This window comes from Amblyomma maculatum, chromosome 4 (genome assembly GCF_055883805.1).
Source record: "Amblyomma maculatum isolate TAMU_Amacu chromosome 4, ASM5588380v1, whole genome shotgun sequence".
Taxonomy (NCBI): Eukaryota; Metazoa; Arthropoda; class Arachnida; order Ixodida; family Ixodidae; genus Amblyomma; species Amblyomma maculatum.
In genome coordinates, this window is record NC_139347.1 from 37073864 (window position 1) to 37092319 (window position 18456).

Here is an 18456-nt window from a genome sequence, read left to right on the forward strand (position 1 = left end):
AGTTGGAAGGCCCTGCTGTTCTCCAAAAACCCGGTGTCGGCGTTGTAGCGAAAAAGCGTTTGGCAGGTGGTGGTGCATGCAACATCATTGGGCGTCGATTGTTCGGCGGCTTGTATGCTGCCACAAGACCACACGATGTAGCCGAGTAGCAAGGATTATAGTGAACTAGAACAACTAGAATCAAGCTGCCAACTCGGGTAGCTCTTTTAATCCAGCGCGACCCTTGGATCCAGTCGCCACTCGGCGACAGTACAGTGACGGCGGCACGCCGACGTTTCAATATGGTTTCGGTTTCGGTGCACACCTCAACACACTACCACTACTACCTACTACCCTTGAGGCACTGCCCCAGACGACCCTACGAAGCTACATCCATGGAGGCGCTTACTTATCCCTCGATTAAAGCCGACTTCACATAATGTGGTAGCTGATGATTGTATGCTAATTAGTGTGTCCAGATAACAAAGGTCGAAATAATAATCGGTTCACAGGAAAGGAAAGGCTCAATAACACGAACTCTAATCGAGTAAGGTAGCAGCAGACGGGAGCCAATAACGCTACTGCATCATGCCTTTACAGGCGAAGCTTAAGGTTCCCCCATTGTTTTTTTGTTTAAGTAGTTAGTGTTGTCCAAAAAATAGTTTATTTTAAAAACCGGGTTATTGTGTAGTTCCTGTTGCTTTGGGATAACCCATCGTCATCGCTGCAAGCGACAAGCATGGACGCAATGGGGAGATGCAGTTTTACTTTCGGAATCTGCACACACGTTGTTCTGTCATTTCTTGCCTATTATTCTGAGTGCTCCACACATTGGGTAGTAACTGAAGATGGTAAGATACAACCACAGGTGCGTAAAACTGCGTTTCATCCGTTTCATGCGTTTCATGATTGCATTGTATGTGCTGACTGAGTGCACTATGGAGGTCACTCTGTTGATTAATAATGAATGGTGCTATGGAAGTGTTTCGCGTGACGTTGTAGCTTTGTGCAGTGGTCTTTCAAGTCACTAATATAGTCTTTCATGTATGGCAGGTGTAATCATCAATGTGTGTTTTAATGCTGCGGGGAACAGCTTGTTCTATGTGTTTGCAGTTTCGTTATAGTCTGCAGCGAGCGTGGGCTGTTGCCCACGCTGGTGTCAGCGTTTGCCAGATATCTGGGTGAAGGTTGTGCTTGCTAGTAGTGTAATTTAAGATTGTCCATGAGCAACATGGAGGGAGTTGAGTGCCGCTAATCGACTTTGACTGCTCATCCATAAGCAGCTAGATAGAGATGAGATCGCATAAAGAAAAACTTGCCCCAGCTCGTGCTGCTCCCAAGTAATCCTGCGACGTTATTCGTTTGACATTCTTTACCATACTGTTATTACCTATCTGGACATGACAGCACTACAGGGTTCATGTGAACAGTCGTTTGCGATGCGTCCAAAAATAATGTAAACGTCTTTCATTAAAGGCACCGGAACGGATCGTCGGCGTGCCCCGGAAACCACCATGTCCGAACGCATGAGAGGGCCTGTGCTGTTTTAAGAACAAAGGCTGAATTTTGAAAAGGACGCGAGTTTTCACGAGAGACGTGAAAAAAACGCAAAATATATTCACACTAATTCATAACACATGGCATCAAGCGTTTAATGCCGCCTTACCATACAAGACCAAAACAACGCAGTGATATTTGATGGACGTCATTTCTGACTGTCCTGCTCTGTCTTTTAACCTTTAATACCATTAATAACTATTCTGGCGGGCATTTCACCAGTCTGTACTGCAGTGCCAGCATTTGATTTACTGCGATTCACGTGCGCAATTTCGGACTCTCATGGACTCGCCAGTTATTACCTGGCTCCTTACCTTTCATTGGTTGTCTCTTGTTCGGCGCAGATTGACAGCGTGTTCTCACTGCGACGCCCCTACGATTTGCTGGGCCTGCTGGCACAAGAAGAGCGTGCCTTGCAGGTAGAAGAGTTCAAACAGCAGCTTTTACAACGGAAGCAGGAAATTGACTGGTGTGAGGACCAGGCATCTGATGTTGAGCAGCGACTGTACTCTACTGACAAAGACTGCCTGTTGGCTGGGCAACCCCTCACTGACTTTGACCTCTATGTCAGTACAGTGGTGCCCTTTGACCATAAAATACAGAGGTGCGTCCCTGAGTCAAGAACGGCCTCGCTGCATTTGAACTTTCATTTCTTTTTCATATCTTTTCCTCGAGACACTTTCAATTTATGACCACAGCTTCTGTGCAATCAATGTTAAGTTTACTGCAAATTATTTTGCCTTTAAAACATGGCCTAAAATCATTTTATGCATTTTTATACATAACAAATTGCTCAGAAATGTGCATGCACTCGGATTTATCGTCAAATATATTTTCTTGTCTACATTATGTTTCAACAATGCATTCTGCAAGCGTTCACTACAATATTTCGCTTTATAAAATAAATGTAAGGCTGACAATGCGAGCTCTTCGTTCGAATGTTTCCTGTGATGCTGGTCATATTGCCTGTCTATTGCATGGACAGATAATGTGACCAGATAGTAGTAATAAAGTCGGAGCTGCAAAACTAACTTTAGAATATTGATGCCAAGTCAGGCCTGACGTGGAGCATTATATCAATGACACTTCCCAGCGTCACTGCGCACTGCCATGGTAACTCTGGAGTTAGGGCGCCCAACTGCTGAACTAAGGATGTGGGTTCATCTGTCCACAGCAGACATGTTTCAGTGTAGGGGAAATGCAAGGTGCCCATGTGCTGTGCATTGTCAGTGCATGTTAAAGAACACCACACGGTTGAAATTTCTGGAGCCCTTCACTATGGTGTCCCTCATAGCTGATGTCAGTTTGTGATGTTAAACCCTATAAGTCATTAGCCATGAGCTACTTCTTCCTTACATGATTAGTAATTGGGTCATGCACTCTATCCACACATTCGCTGGGGTACATTATTAGTGCATAGTTGAGCGTGGATGAAAGGAGCCAACAATCGGGTGAGGCCCAGAAAACTGTCACCGACATTTATTTATTAAAATTTTTGCTTTTGACATTAATTAGTAGCGTAATATTTGCTAAGTGAAAGGTAATTAAATATAAAGTACAAGAAAAGTAATACGCTGCTGATGGAATCTGAACCCACAACCTCTGAATTTCACATCTGGTACTCTTACCAACTGAGCTACAGAGAGTTCAGTCTTCAATTTTTTTATCAGTGTTGCTTGTAACCTAAACTTGAGCATTATCAAGTAGCGTGCCATTTTTTATTATAGTATTTAATTATCTTTTACTTAGAAAATATTACAATAGTAATTTCTTTCAAAAGTAAAAATTAAAAAATATATATTGTATGCTTTCCTTGTCCTCCCTTACTGTTGCCATCTTTCATTTGGGTAACATAAGGAGCACCTCATTTTTCTTGCATTTTTATGCTTAATATTTGAGCATGAATGATGCTCGTCTGGAATAGCTTACCAAGTGCATTAGCAGGCTTAACATTGCTTGTTATAAGTGTACCTCGCTCCCCCTCTCTCCGAATACACGCCATGAGCAAATGGTTCAGTGTATCTTTATGAAGGTACATCCTTGCAATGACCGGATACCTTCATGCTCACTTTCTGTGTTCTTTATTTCTTTTTTTTTTCTTTTTTACTGTGGCTGACTCAGTCACTGGGAAAAGATAGACCAGCGAGCTGCCCGTGGTGACCTTCCAAAGCCCAACTGCTCCCGTGCACTAGACTTGGACTTCAGCATGCATGCCTTTGAGCACCTCACAGTAAGTAGCTTGCCATGATTTATCATAAAGGCATTATTAATACTTCAGGCATCATTGTAATACATTTACTAGGTTACTGTGCAGAAATGTGCTCGCCCCGATGCGGTGGCTTAGTGGTTAGGGTGCTTGACTGCTGAGCCCAAGGATCAAATTCCAGCCATAGCAGCCACTTTTTGATGGAGGCGAAAACTAGGCACATGTGTACTGTGCATTGTCAGTGCACGTTAAAGAACCCCAGATGGTCGACACTTCCGGGGCCCTTCACTGCAGCATCTGTCATTACCTGATTCACTTTAGGACGCTAAATTCTCTAAAGAAAAAAAATGTGTTCATAGGAATTTGATTTTGATGTGAGTACATTACAGTGTGTCACCTTTCTGTCCTTTGTAAATATTACTCCTTCAACAACATGCTTGTTTGTTAAAGTGAGACTCTTATTCTTGTTTTTCTGTGAAGTAAAGACATTGGTTGTCTAGTGCCAGATTTGTTCAATATAAAACCACTTTTTGCATGGTAATGCATATTTTGTCGGGGTCGAATAAATATCAAGAAAGAAAAACAAATTTCTTTCCATTTTGTACCCGGTACCTAAGACTATGATGTGGCATCAATGCGTAGTGAGTTGCCTACCATTATTTAGGCATCCTTTTCATCAGAATAGGAATCTTGCCAGTCGCATATGAAGGTGAATGCAGAACAAAAGAGTGCATATATCACTCTGCATCTTGACTGTTTTTGTTATTTCCCTTCCTTCTTTCCTCCCAACAGGGAGCAGTAGTAGGCCAAAGATTTGTTTCTTTAGCCAGCCTCTTCGTCCTTGTTCACATTCTTTCCCTCTTTACAGGTGCTCTTATTTTATATGTGCGAGAATATTAACTATAAACAAAATGAGGGATTGAGCTGCATATTTTGCACTATTTATGTGCTTATTTCAATTATCTTTTTCCTTTCCAGGGCGTCCGTGAACGGACAAACCTAACCATGACACCAGAGGCGGGGCTGCATCGTGCAGTGTCAGCGATTGAGGGCACGGAACAGTTCGGCTATGAGGTATACAAGGCTATGGCCAAGGTGAGTGCGCACTCTAGCCCATAGCTGAAGGCTGTGCTTCCTGTATGCCCTCCAGTAAAGCACAGTAACATTTAAGCATGAAAAGTGCAAAGGCGCCGCATGTTATTTCTCATGAGGGCGCCCTAGTGAATATCTCTGATGGGTTTGTTGACAGTCACATTTTCCTTATTGCCAGAGTCCTTTAGTATAGTGCCCAGTGGCCTCTATGATACATTATGGGTACGTGCAGTTTACAAGCTTCGTAGTTAGGTGAAACAAATCATATCACGAATTATTTGTATCTTTACCGCTACACCAAAAGACAGCACAAGCAAGTCTTTTGTGTACTTATTAGTTCAAATGATGCCTGTTAATTTAAACATTATATAGGGACAGCATTTTACAAGACGTTCTGCAAGATAAGGTCCGCATTTTGCAATTTTTCAAATGTAGCGCGGCAAGCATTTGTCATGTGTATGCATTTTACTTTGAAACTTATGTCTGTGTGATAAAATAGCTTCTGCTGACCATCTTACCTACAAAGTAGAGCTATGAGCATGGTGAATGGGAAAGTGACTCACATACATTAGAATCTTTTGCCAGTTTCTTAAGATTGTTGTTGGCAGGTTGAAATAGGCACACAATAAAATGTTAACTCGGGCTTAAAGGCCAGAAAAAATATCCAAAGATTTACTGTACTGTAACTCAGCCATGTCTCATGGTCTTGCGACATTGCGCAACATGACAACCAGACGCTGCACGGTTGTGTCACCTGCAACTACCACCTGCCAGAGGCATGCCTGTGATTTTTTGCTCACAACACTGACAACACTGTCTTATTATAAGCGTCAGGCTATCAGTGCATGTTACAGCTTGGCATCATGTATTGTCTTGTATGGTAAGTAGATATCGTTTTGCTATGAAAACTGATGCGGGACTGACGGAGTGGTCAATTCAAAAATGCCTCTTTTCCAGAACAACACTTCATGGGTGATCTTCAACTTGGCTGCCTACTATTGGAGAGAGCAAGGAGACGCTGCCAGCGCCATCGACTGTGTCCGCCGGGCTCTTCACTTTTCCCCGAGGTATATTAACGACATCAGTACGTTTCACTCGCCAGCATATAAACATTGGGAGGTAACTCAACCCACGCTAGCTTCTTTGTTTTGCATGCCACTTCGTCCAGATTTTGAAAATGAAATGTTTAGAGACGGTGCAATGCAGATATTGAGCAGCAGGTTTGATTGATTCACTGCAAAGTTTGCAGCAAAGCCTTATTAAGACTGTCACGTCCCAGAGTGACTCAGTCAATAAAGAACACCATACCCTCAGGCTCCGAAAATGTCAACTACCAGGATTTCTTATAACGGGCATCGAAATTGCACACTACATGGGCACCTTCTGTTTCTCCTGCACCGAAGCATGTGTGGTTGGTATGGAACCCGCGGCCTCAGGATTATCAGTCAAGTGCCCCAACAACTGAGCCACTGTGGCAGCTTCAAGGCCCCGAATGTTGTTTTCTAGAGAGCAGTTCATGGGATTAGAGCAAGTGAGTACGCCACAAGATTGAGAAATCGTGTAGCTGCTTTTGTCAGAGTTTTTTAACCCTTTACTGTTAACAGAAGCATTTTTAAGAGCCTTTGCAAAGTTCCCTAACTTCACAGTGTGCACAGCCACAAGGCACTTTTGTGTGCTGCTTCAGTCACATGCAGAAATAATTGTCCTCACAGGGAACACAAAGACGTGGCTTTGATCAGCTTGGGCAATGTGCTTCATCGGGCCCACCTGTCCGAAGAAGCGGCCATTGTGGTGCATGCTGCAGTGGACACAGCTCCTGACAATGCCATCTGCCACTTCACCCTCGGAAATATATATGCGGTGGGTGGCACCCTAATGCTGGTGCACTGTGCTTGTGTCCTGCCATGCTCTCTCAATTTCTCGCTTCTGCTCAAATGTTTGTTCTGTAGCCAATATTCATTCAGAATATTAAATGGTTCCAACAGCAGTTAGCATAAAGTAGTTGGTGTTACACTGCGTACTGTGGCTGTTATTCTTGAACATTACAGATGAGGCTATGAACCTCTACATCCTCTACTTTGAGGCAGTGGTTGAAAGGAAGTGAGTTGCATCACTAAAATGAAGAAAACACTTGCCTCTCTTCCATGCATAGCGAGGCTGCAGCTTTTCACATTTACGCAGAATAGAAGGAAATTTCACATTTTTTATGCTGTAAAGCGCCATATACTTAGAAAGCATGCAGTTGCCATTAACTTGATAGAGTAGAATCCTAGTGATACAAACCTCATGGCATCGCGAAAAGTATTTGTATCATTCAAAATATTTAGTACTTCCTAAAAATGAACTATTCCTTTGCAAAAGCATGGGAGATTCATGCAAACGTTTTTGTTGCTGGCGGTGTTTTTTACAGTAATACGCCACTGCTTGCGGTGCGTACAGTACAACTAGCGATTACAACATTGGCGATATACAGGTGGTGTGCCGCCGTTCAGTCACAATGTCGGCGATGTACGGGCGGGGTGTTGCTGTTCACTCACAATATCAGCGATACTAAGCCTGCGCACCACTACTCGCTGCTCATGGCACATTTTTATCATTCATAGTGATTAGCGGAGCGTCCGGAACGTCCTAAATTTTGCCCATTGCACATGATGTACCTAAGCCAGGAAATTTTATGAATTTGTGTAGGCCATGATAGTATCATCGAGATTGTGCTACAAAATGGTGGTACAGTACGGATGGATTTGTGGCTTCCCTGCATTTACTGCTTTGCACAAATCAGCCAAACTCCCAATACCAGAAACCTTTGGGAGTATTTCAAAAATGTTCAGAAGGATGATGTCAAGCTTTGCTTGCGTGGTCTTTCATATTTCATTCGGGAATCATAGTAAGACATGTAAGAATCATTTCATATCTGGAGTGCACTTGAGTCTAAAAGCCAGTATTTAGCTTTGGTTTCTTCGGAGGAGGAGGAAACAACTTTAATGAAACGCACTATTGAGAGTCGAGAATGTCCTGGACCAGGGTTACCAAAGCCAACTGGTCTTTCAGCTGGTCAGAGGCTAATCAAGCCTGTCAGGTCGGGGGAGCAAGGTGTGGAAAGTGAGGTGACTGAATTGCAACAGGGCAGGAAAACATGCTGTGTTCTAAGTGTGCACAGGGTTCAGGACAATTTGGAAATGCGGGAGAATGTCTGATGCAGTATAGAAACGATAGGACAGGTGTAAGGATGTGTGCGTTGAAGAACGCATATGTATTTGCATGGTAGTGAGGGATTTATCCAGAAGAGGAAGTGCACGAAGAGTTTCCCTAATGTCATAGTGAAGATTGATTTTTTTTTTTGTAGTGAAGATTAGCATTTCATTGCATTCTCAAAAAGAAATCAGAGGAACAGCCTTGTCTATTTTGTGTCCTCAAATTTAAATTGCAGCTGTTGGTGCTATCCTTGCCAGGGTGTTCATTTGTGGGAAGTTGTTAAGTTGGCTGTGTTTCTCTTGACCAAATTACTTTTTCTGCAGTAGCCTCGTCTGTGCAAACTTTTTTTTCTGTGTACGTCGTGGTGTTCATTTTACTTTTGGCTGGTAGCATAGTGATGTTTTCTGCTTTGTTCTATTCACGCTGTTGACATTTGCAGTGGCGTGATTGCTGTGGCGATTGCGCCAAACTGTGCCAAAAGGCGAAGCCTGCTACATGCTGTTTCATTATGACAAAATACGCGAAATCTGTGCCACTCGTGCATGCAATGTCCATTATTTAGATGAAGTTGTTAGGCGGTGCCAGCGGAAAGCATATTTCTTCTGAGAATTCTTTAGTCAGTCTCTAGTATACTTTATGGGTAGGCATCTGCTGGCCGGGCGTGTTGTTAGCCCAGGTAATGAGTACAGAATTAAGAAACAGGCCTTCTGTATGCCAGAATTGCCATGACACCTTCAGAAACAGCAATACTGTTCTCTTTCACATCTTTGTTCGACCTAACTGGAGAAACGACATGTAGAATGTTGTCAGTGGGTAGTGCTCTATTAGAAAGACTGTGAAACCTTTTGTGGCGTGAATGCTTCTAACATGGGAAAAGCCACCTTAAAGGGACACTGAGGACAACATTGTCCAGTTATTCCAGTGTTCCAACAAATATTACTTCTTCAACGGCCCACAGCTTTATTTGCGTTATAGGTTCTCTGAAGGGTGGAAGCAGGCCTGAGCATTTTGGGGCAGCTTTGGAGCAATAAAGCGAGAATTTTGGAGCATTCAAATTATGTTTTGGAGCATGCTTCTAATGTCAAATGCCTTTAATAGTTGCAATTTTCTATTCCTGTCATGCAGAAATATCCAATTTAATTCCTTTTTATTCAACATGGAACAGACCAGCAGCAAACAGATTGCTTGCTTCTACACTTCATACCAGAACATTAAGTTTGACTAAAATATTTTGACTATTTTGACTTGAGATTCAAATGTGGTGTTTGCCACTTTGATGCACTCAAGCACCACCACTATTTTAACATCAATGAGTGCATTTCTGTTCTCTGTGTTGTGCATATACTTTTTTTATATCCTGTGCCTGTGCTGATAAATTTCTGGGCTCTTGTCAGTAGTGCTTTCAGAGAGGACAGGCAGCACTGAAGGGTAGCCTCTTCCTTCTTCAGATTCATTGCTTCATTGCTTCATGGTCTTCTTCCAGTGGCTCCTCATGTTTTTGCTCGAGCGACGCTGTGGCTTCCTTAATTTCAACACATTTGCGATAGGCCCTGTATTTCTTTCCAGTACTCTTGAGAACGTTTCTAGGGATTGGCACTTTCGTGGCATCATCCTCATAACGCTTAAAGTATGCTTTTGTCTGACGTAGGCTTGACACGCTTGTATTAACAAAGAGGCTCGATGGTGAAAAACCTGCTTGTTTGCACAGCACAACCTGTAGAACAACTCTTGTTGATGGTCAAGTTTTCTAGCTATTTGAAGTAGTCCACGTGGTTGGTTCGCTCACTTGTCTCACTTCTTTCATCACCGGTGATTCAAAAGGTTTGGAGAAGGTGCTGTGTCAAGTGCACAGAACATTTTTTTCACATTTAATTTCCTCTGATTACTTGTGGCTTTTAAACTTACTTGCAAACATTTATTATGCTCTATGCTTTTCTACTTAATCTTTGCCACCGGTGTGCTGCCATTTTTTTTACTATGGTGACCTCTATAGCGTGTACATGTACCTCGCAACATGCCACCACTCTACCTTGCTTCTAATGGTCACTTAATGGAATTGCACTGAATCGCATTTCTTGTAGGCCACACAATGGCCCACTGTGCTGCAAAAAGTCGTGTTCCACTAAATTTGATGGCAGAGCATCGAGGCAGCTGGTTTGGAGCAATATTGTGTTTTGGAGCAGGATGGAACAAGGAAAGCAGTTTCGTGCAGAATGCAGCAAATGGAGTAACACTTCCACCCCTTGTCTTTGCTTCAACAGCGGCATCATTTTGAAAGAGCAAGAACAACACACAACACGCGCGAGTCCATGCAGCTGCAATAGCGGCAACAAAACTTTCGATGCTATGAGTGTACTGAATGTGGGGGTTGTATGTGTTTTGTGCTGCTACTGCATTCAGTCTGGTTGAGGTGAGATTATGTAGCTTTATATAACCCTAGAGTAACATTTTAATCACAGCTTTAGGACAGTGCTGTCCACTGACCAGCGAGAACTGCTTCCATGGGCAGCTGTCTATGCATGTGTAGATAATCCCAAGGATTTTGCACCTGCTTCTTAACTGGCACAGCTTGATTTCTACGGAAGTAGGTCGTGGTAACAGATGATTTTGCACCTGCTTCTTAACTGGCACAGCTTGATTTCTATGGAAGTAGGTCGTGGTAACAGATTGCAACTGATCGCAATGCACTACACCTCTGTAATGGCTTAATTCTTCTTTATTTTACACGCCAGTTTGCTTTTAAAACATAGACCAGCAAAAGATGGCGCTTAGTGACACATCATTTTTCATCTTATATAAGGCTCAGTATTGAAAAGTTTTAGAAAGAAAAATATATACACAGGTCCTGGCTGACTACAACAAGAGCATAGTCTGCTTTGAGAACACTCTCAAGGTGCAGCCCGACTTCCAGAATGCTCGTCAGCGTCTCCATGCTGTCCACTGCCACAGCAAGCTAGAGGCTGCCTTGGAAGCCCAGCACAGGTAAGCAATTTGCACACCAATCAGCTAATGCAAGTCATTTAGAGACGGGCTTTCGTCATCCGAACTTTTCAGACAGGCCTTGGGCACTTATTTGCCAGATAATTTGTTTTTCGCTTACAAAACCTTGCTTTTTAAAACTGAAAAGAGTTTGTGTCTCAAATGACTTGTACTTACAAAATCAAAACGGTTAGCTAATTACTTTTGTTTGGTGCTCTGTAGCATTGACAAATTGTACCGATTCAATATACCATTTAATTCATATGCATTTTGCCTGAGGCAACATGAGATGACCTAATCTTTATACTTCTTTCCTTTCTTTTTCTTTTTAGGCAGTGAGCATTGTTAGTAGTAAGTATTTGGCCCTGTTGCAAAATATATTTTTCTCATGATCTCATCATTGTGGTATTTTTGTTATTTGCGTATTCACTGTGCAGACCAAATCAGTCACTGACTGAAAGTATGGAAGAAAGCGCTTTCATTGTTGGGCAATTTTTCAGGTGATGGTCCAGATGCCAAGTGCACCTAAAACATATTCTGTTTCTCTGCTTTTCATCCGGTACTCATTACATGTGTAATAATTTATATCGAGCTTAAAATATTTAGAAATAGCATTTGACATGTGAAACAAGACTGAAAATCGCTGTAACATTATAGTAGCCATGAACCAATGTCTACTAAGGCTAGAAGAAATGCACTCTTGATCCATGTTCTGTCACATTTCACCGCGCCGCAAAAAGTTTTGAACAAACTTTTCTGACACCGAAAATATTGGCGTCCGAATATCGTGCTCCTCCTTTCTGCCCTCAGTTCAGCACTGGTCAATAAAAAAAAGGCAGGTTGGAACTGCACCCTGCTGTGCCTCATTCTTTTCACGTCATTTGGGCACGCCCAATGAGAAAGCTCGTGCACATTTCCTGCTCTACATCATGTGTGGGGTGGCTCAGAAAGCATGGTGAGATTTCACCCTAATTTAATGGCATTTCAAAAAATTATAGGTCATAAGGGACACACAGAGCTTATAAAGTTGACATAAGCATCTGGAGAGGCCAGCTCTTTACAGATATTTTGCCTTGGAATGTCCTTCCAGGGTCCTTTTAAGGTGGGCACAGAGTGCGCTTTCAAAGGGCTTTCAACACTGCCGTCTATGTTTATCTTTATCCCTCTCTTGCTGCCAGCTCTCTGCAGCGCACTCTGGGCCAGCTGAGGGAGTACCAAGAGCAGCGGGAGCGCTGGCTTTACCAGAACGCCAAGCTGCTGAGTGAGCAGGCGCCACCTGAGATGCGCCTCGAGCAGCACCTCGAATACGAGGAGCACAAGATCCGGCAGAGTCTTGACGGCAAGGGTACTGTCTCTCGCTCCTCAGCTCCACCTCCATTCCTACCTAAAGGCTAGCACTTGATGGGGTTTCTAAATTGTACAGGATGGAAATGCTGGAATCCCTAAAGTGTCAGGTGAAAGGGAAATTTCACGACTTGCTGATGCACCATTTTTAAATGTAGCTAGCACTTATAGGACTCACGAGCTCATCCTTGTGGAGTTTGTTTCATTACGCACAGTGCGTGAGCATGAGTTCTTTGATGTGCGCTGCAGTTCTTTCAAGGTCTCCTAAAAGTCAACTTGAAGGTGCCTCCATCCAGCTTCAGATATGTTATCCTCACATCATTAGACACTTTCTCTCAGACGTAGCAAGAGGTTCAGTAGCAAGCATCAGAGCAATGCTTTGTCCCAAACTCTTTCCCACGATATGCAATTTCTGCTAAAGGAGTACCACACTGTATGTGTGTTACAACCCACTAAGGAAAGTATATGTGTGAGTGAGTGAGTAGCCTAAAAATTAAATCAATGGAGTTGGCACGAAGGCCTATTCAAGGGATATGCGTAAATAGTGCCGCACTATCTTCTATGTGACATGAGCAACTCACGTTAGTCACCTTGAGGATTTTGTTGCAAAGCAAAGTTTTGAAATCACCGCTGCTTCAGTGGGAATGATGGCAGGAGCTTATGTTTGTCATTTTTTGAGCTGCTTATTTCTGGCAACACGAGGAAATGGGAGTTTTGTCTCCAGGAATTGGAACAGTATTTACACACTCGTGGAACGCCTTATCGAGACAGTATGGCCTGCCACCATTTCCTTGAACTTGGAGTACACTGCTCGAGAAACTGCGTTTCATCCACGAATCTGCTCCATGACTGGTGGTGGATTGAGCTACGTTTCCTTGCTTAGCACTACTGTAACTTTACAACAACAATACCAGAAACAACGAGGCTTTGTTAGTCCTTCTAAAACCCTTTCTAACGTTTATTAAACCCATCGGAACGTTCTTGTGATGGGCACCACTTCTAGGTTCGCTCTCAGTGTGCACTTCTGCCCCACACAGGGCACGACTGCTTCCAGTTTGAACAGAATGGGCACATGGTGCTGAGCTGCAACATGCGCCGGGACCCATACCAGCTGAACAGCCTGCTGGACCTGAGCCTCAACGTGCAGTTTGTGCAGGCCGTTGAGTCGCGTGTCAGCCAGCTGAGCCAGAAGACTGCAGGTGCTCGCGGAGGAGGTGCTCGCCCTTCCTCTGCCCCACCCACCCCTGCTGCTACCCCTCAACCTGAGGAAGAGTGCCAGAATGTCTGAGGAGAGTGGGGATCACTCCTGGAGTTTGAATGGTCAGTAGATGGGAGGTTGCAGTGGTTGTAGCATGTTCATAGTCATCAGCCAGGCAGTGTGTCCACTACAGGACAAAGGCCTAGTATTGGCTTTCAATTAGGTAACCTTCTCGTGTGACAGCATCAGCTGCTCTATCTAGGTACATAGACTTCCTTATCTCACCTGCCTAAGTGGCCCTCCATCGTTCCCTGCTACATTTAGTCTCTCAGATTTCATGCTATTACCTTAGGGCATTGCATGCCCCGTCCATGTTGATTTCTTCATGGTTTCAGCTAGCGTGTCATTTATTCTCATTTATTTTATAGCCGACAGTGCCTGCTCTTTTCCTGTACTTGTAGCATTATCCTTGCCATCTAGCATGATAGGTATAGTTTTATAGCTCTGTAATGGGTCTATCTACAGTTACATTTTATGGTTGACCAAAGCACTAGTAAGAGACTTAAAGGGCTGCTGACTGGACAGTTACACTGCTGTACATTGAGCTCTTTTATTTTAAGAAAACAGCAAATACCTTTTGTTGCATGTCACAAAGAAACATTGTTTGGAATTAAGAAAACAGCAAATACCTTTTGTTGCATGTCACAAAGAAACATTGTTTGGAAAGTGCAAAATACAAAGATGTGAGGTAATGTACAATGTATTTAATGAACACGTTGCTGTTCACATGCATTGACTTATGTGGCAGGATTATATATTTTTCAAAATCAGTTTTTCACTAATTGCACGGAGAAGAGGCAACAAATGAACTTAGGAAACATAAAGACTGTGCTTCTCCTTTCTTTGTTCTTGTCTTTGCATTCCATAGTTCCCAGTGCGAGGTTCATGTAACATCTTTCATATGAAAAAGTTGAACCTGAGTAATGCATTCCTAGTTCATGTGGCCAAAAATGTACATAGTCAAAACGTCCCAGAGAGTTACACATTTTTTCTAGCACAATTTTTTGCCTGCTGTTATTCAATTATTTTAACACATTCTAATAGTATAGTAATCAGTGATCAACTGAACGTGTGCAAACATGCTGGTGGGCCTAACATGGGGCACGCGACATGAAGAGCTGAAGTGCGGGTGCATTCACTCGCAATGGTGGCTTTCTTGCGGTGCCTTGAGGCAAAGGGGAAAAGTGTATGAAAAAAAAAAAATATCCCACCATTAAAAGAGGGGCTGGTCCAACATAGGGGAAGCCCCTAAGGTGGAGCAGATTTGTAATAAGGGAGTAATTACTCATTAGCATCCATGCAAGTGCAGCCATATGGCTGCAAAGAAAAGCTACACAACTCTCAGAAACTTCGTAGTTAAAGAAAAATGTGACCTGAGTTAACCAGGAAGGTCAGCAGATCAAGTGGTAGGGCGAGAGCGATGGTGTCGGTTCAGTGTTTAGGAGAATCCTCCAAGGTAGGGTAGATTTGTAGTAAGGGAGTAATTAAACATCAACAACTACACAAGCGCATAGCCAAACAGCTATAGGGGAAGCTACAGAGCTTTCTCAGAAGCTGCGTACTAGCTAAAAAATGTTTTTTTCCTAATCCGGGGAAAGTCACCTTTGTAGCCATATGGCTGCGCTTGGGTGGATGCTGATGTGCAATTGTTCCCTTATTACTAATCTACTCTTCCAAAGGGATCCCGCTAAATGTTAGGCCAACACCATTCCCTCTTTGAGTTATTGATCAATTCGCTCTCGCCCTACCATCTGATCTACTGGCCATACTAGTTAGCTCAGCTGGTATAACTGCTGTTCCGAACCAGGACAAATTTTTCTTTTTCACAAAGGTTCTGAGAAAGGTGCATATCTTTCCTTTGTAGACATATGGCTCTACTTGGGTGAATGCTAATGATTAATTACTCCTTTATTATTGAAGAGGGCTTTTTCTGCAGAGGCACAACATGAAAAGGAGAAATGCAGCAGTTTCTTTGCATTACCTGCAGGCAAGGGGGGCAATGCATCTGAGAATTATAACTACGCGCTTACATATGTATGGGCCAGGATTGGGGTCCCGACACTTTCACAGTGTTTGCGTGGTCAGTCCTCTCATTTGTGACACAAAAACAAGTGCTAGCTCATCAGAAAGCTATCTGTGTTTACGTTTCAACAGCATGCATTGTTCATGGCAATAATTATTGGTACAGGTACTAGTGCCCCAAAATAAGATGTAGCATACGAATGAACAAAATTTGGTTTCGCGTTGTGCCCTGCAAGCAGATGTGCTTGTGTATAGCCTTGGTGCGTGTGGGATACCCGGATGGTCAGCTTGACACTCTGGGTGTTCTCCTCATCAGCAGCCCGTTCAAAGAGCACTTTTTCCAAAGGCCCATACTCCATTTTATTTTGAGGGCACTAATACAGTGAGCAAAAACCGTAGTGTATGAAACCATAATTTTTTTCGACTTGCTTGCATGAAACCAAACAAAGCAATAGAAAGATTGGTGTCTAAAGAACTTGGCACCAAAGTGGTCTTGGTAGAAAAGCAGTAGAAAAATTTTACCGAGAATTTTTCTATCAGTGTATGCTCATTTTTATGTAGTCCAATGCTAGAAACCATGAACAGCGACCATGATGACGTCTGGTGACAAACAAAAAAGACATATTGAAAACAAATGTAAATTTCACCCACCAGAGAGTAATTAGGCATCTTTAGTATAGAGTAGCATACATTCTAATTTCCACATACAAGGCTCTGCGTCGTTGACGAAAGTTCTAGTGGGCTCTATCACCGCTTCATCCAGGGAATTCAAAACACTGTGGCGCCATCTAGCGACAAAAGCTTAAAGCATATTATTGGCGATGCAAAACGAGACACTTTTTTTTTTTTAAAGGGCACACTGGAGAGAGCACGAAATATAATAATATATCACAAATACTCCTAGGAGACAAAAAAAAGTGTGCATTTATGAAAATAAGTGGTATATTCCCGAGATGTGGTCATATGGATTACTACGGTAATAGTAGTGTGGTTTCTCCACAAAATGTCGCCTCAGTTGTTTTTATGCGATTTTCAACCACAAATTAAAATGATAAAACTTCATTTCTTTGATATTGTAGTGCTCGATCTGTGCTACATGAGGCAAGGTCTTGTCATTTCTAGCATACTCTCATAACATGTTTTGGCCAGTGTTCTGTCCCTTTAATTGGCAGTAATTGCCTAGTGTTTATATAGTTATTTAGAATGAGCACTCTGGCAAAGACCAAATATAACAAATCCAAGGCATAGTAAAGGGCCCATAGCTTCACATCTAGTTGACAAAACACCCACATATTTCGCGCATTTTTTACTTTATGTATAATTTCAATAAGCTTGCAGAATTTCATTGAACTGTGCATGGTAGTTACTAAGATTTTCTTTTTTCTTTTTTTCTTGTCAATGTTAAGCATTGTCGTGAAAAAGTCTCATTGAGGTATGGTACTAAACAGCCAGAAAATGGCATGCGACAAGCGCGCAGTTTTGGCACACTGGGAAAATGCATATGGGATTAAAGGAAACTAAAGCATCAAAAAAAAGTAGCTCAACAGTGGCAGATTGTTCGCAATGACTCTGTCGTGCATGCTGTTGTGCTCTTTTCAGCAGTACACCATTGAGATCAGTTTTGGCTAGACCTGTTTCAACACGCCGTGCTGGTCATACTTGGCCCCCATTTTAATTAACCAATGTGATACCCATGGTGTCCGATGCCATATATTGGCCAGGACGACAGAGTCGGCAGTTCTAATTATTTTGATTGCCTAATTAATGTGGGTGAAATTAATTACCTTTCTCTGTAGCTTTTTTTGCTCGCAATCACATCAGCTCATCTTTTTGTGGGCATTCTAGGATGGTTTGTGTTTCAAGTTTTCTTTTATTAAACTTTATTAAGCCATGCAACTCACGCTTTCCACTCGTCTGCCATGGAGAATAAAGATTTTATTTTGCTATTCGCAAGTCCTGCAACTTCAGTCTTTTTTTTTGCATGGCTTCTTTCTCCCTTACATTGTAGCATTATCACAACTGGCTCTGAAAAGCAGCAGATTGCTCATTTGCTTGCAGTAGGCACTGCAACAAATGATTACAGAATGGTATGACAATGTTTTTCACACCTGCAGAGCTATGTTAGTTTCTGTCTCTGCAAAAAGGGGTTAAGGCAACTTGGATAGAACGCATTTTCAACCTAAGGGTCTTGAGTGGCTCTTTAAGCAATGCAGTTTGGCTTTGCGACGTGACATTTTGGACTCATGCTAGTGATGTGGCTCGATGCTAATCGCCTAAACTAGCAGGTTTCCTTTTACTCAGTTTTTCTGGCAAATAAATTTTTTGATTTGCAGGTGAAGGCAAGAGGACACTGAGTCGCAGAACAAATATTTATGAGAAGAGGAGCATCTCCCATGTGTTCATGCACGCCTATACTGAAGACAAGTCTAGTCCCAATGCCTGCAAGTTACTGCACCATGTGACATCAAAGCGCAGGCTGTCTCCTTTCACAATGCTGAAGAAATGCATAATGCTCTCCTCATTTCTGTCGTTTAAAGTCTGTAGCGGAAGGGAGGAACTTTATGAAGCCTTGAATGTTTGAGTGCCATTGCTGTCAAAGCACACGTGAACAGTTTTAACTTGACTGCAAAGCTCTGCTGTTGCAATTTTCTCAGTTTTGAGTCCATGTGTTGTTATCCCACCAATAAAAAGACGCACAGTTTTAAGTTGGCACAACAGTTGATGTATGTTACTTATTTATTACACAGTACACCAATCGCTCTGCATGGGACTCTCAGGACTGAACACCATGTGCTGGATTAAGGCGATGTAACCAAAACAGCCT

At 42.7% G+C, this 18456-nt stretch overlaps 1 protein-coding gene across 1 annotated transcript; it reads left to right on the forward strand.

Moving 5' to 3' along the window:
- The first annotated feature begins 394 nt into the window (after positions 1-394).
- Positions 395-18370, forward strand: LOC146190729 (tetratricopeptide repeat protein 17). The gene is made up of 10 exons (XM_084601101.1): positions 395-847; positions 1881-2140; positions 3658-3766; positions 4721-4837; positions 5792-5901; positions 6547-6694; positions 10872-11011; positions 12187-12353; positions 13390-13672; positions 17966-18370. Exons 1-9 carry the CDS (start codon positions 719-721, stop codon positions 13638-13640), a joined length of 1431 nt encoding a protein of 476 aa, XP_084457227.1. The 5' UTR covers positions 395-718; the 3' UTR covers positions 13641-13672; positions 17966-18370.
- The last annotated feature ends 86 nt before the right edge of the window (positions 18371-18456 follow it).

Coding starts and splice junctions, on each gene's coding strand:
- LOC146190729 (XM_084601101.1), top strand. CDS start 719: ATGGACGCAATGGGGAGATGCAGTTTTACTTTCGGAATCTGCACACAC. Junction 5,902..6,546: donor GCTCTTCACTTTTCCCCGAG/GTATATTAACGA, acceptor TTGTCCTCACAG/GGAACACAAAGACGTGGCTT. Junction 6,695..10,871: donor CCCTCGGAAATATATATGCG/GTGGGTGGCACC, acceptor ATATATACACAG/GTCCTGGCTGACTACAACAA.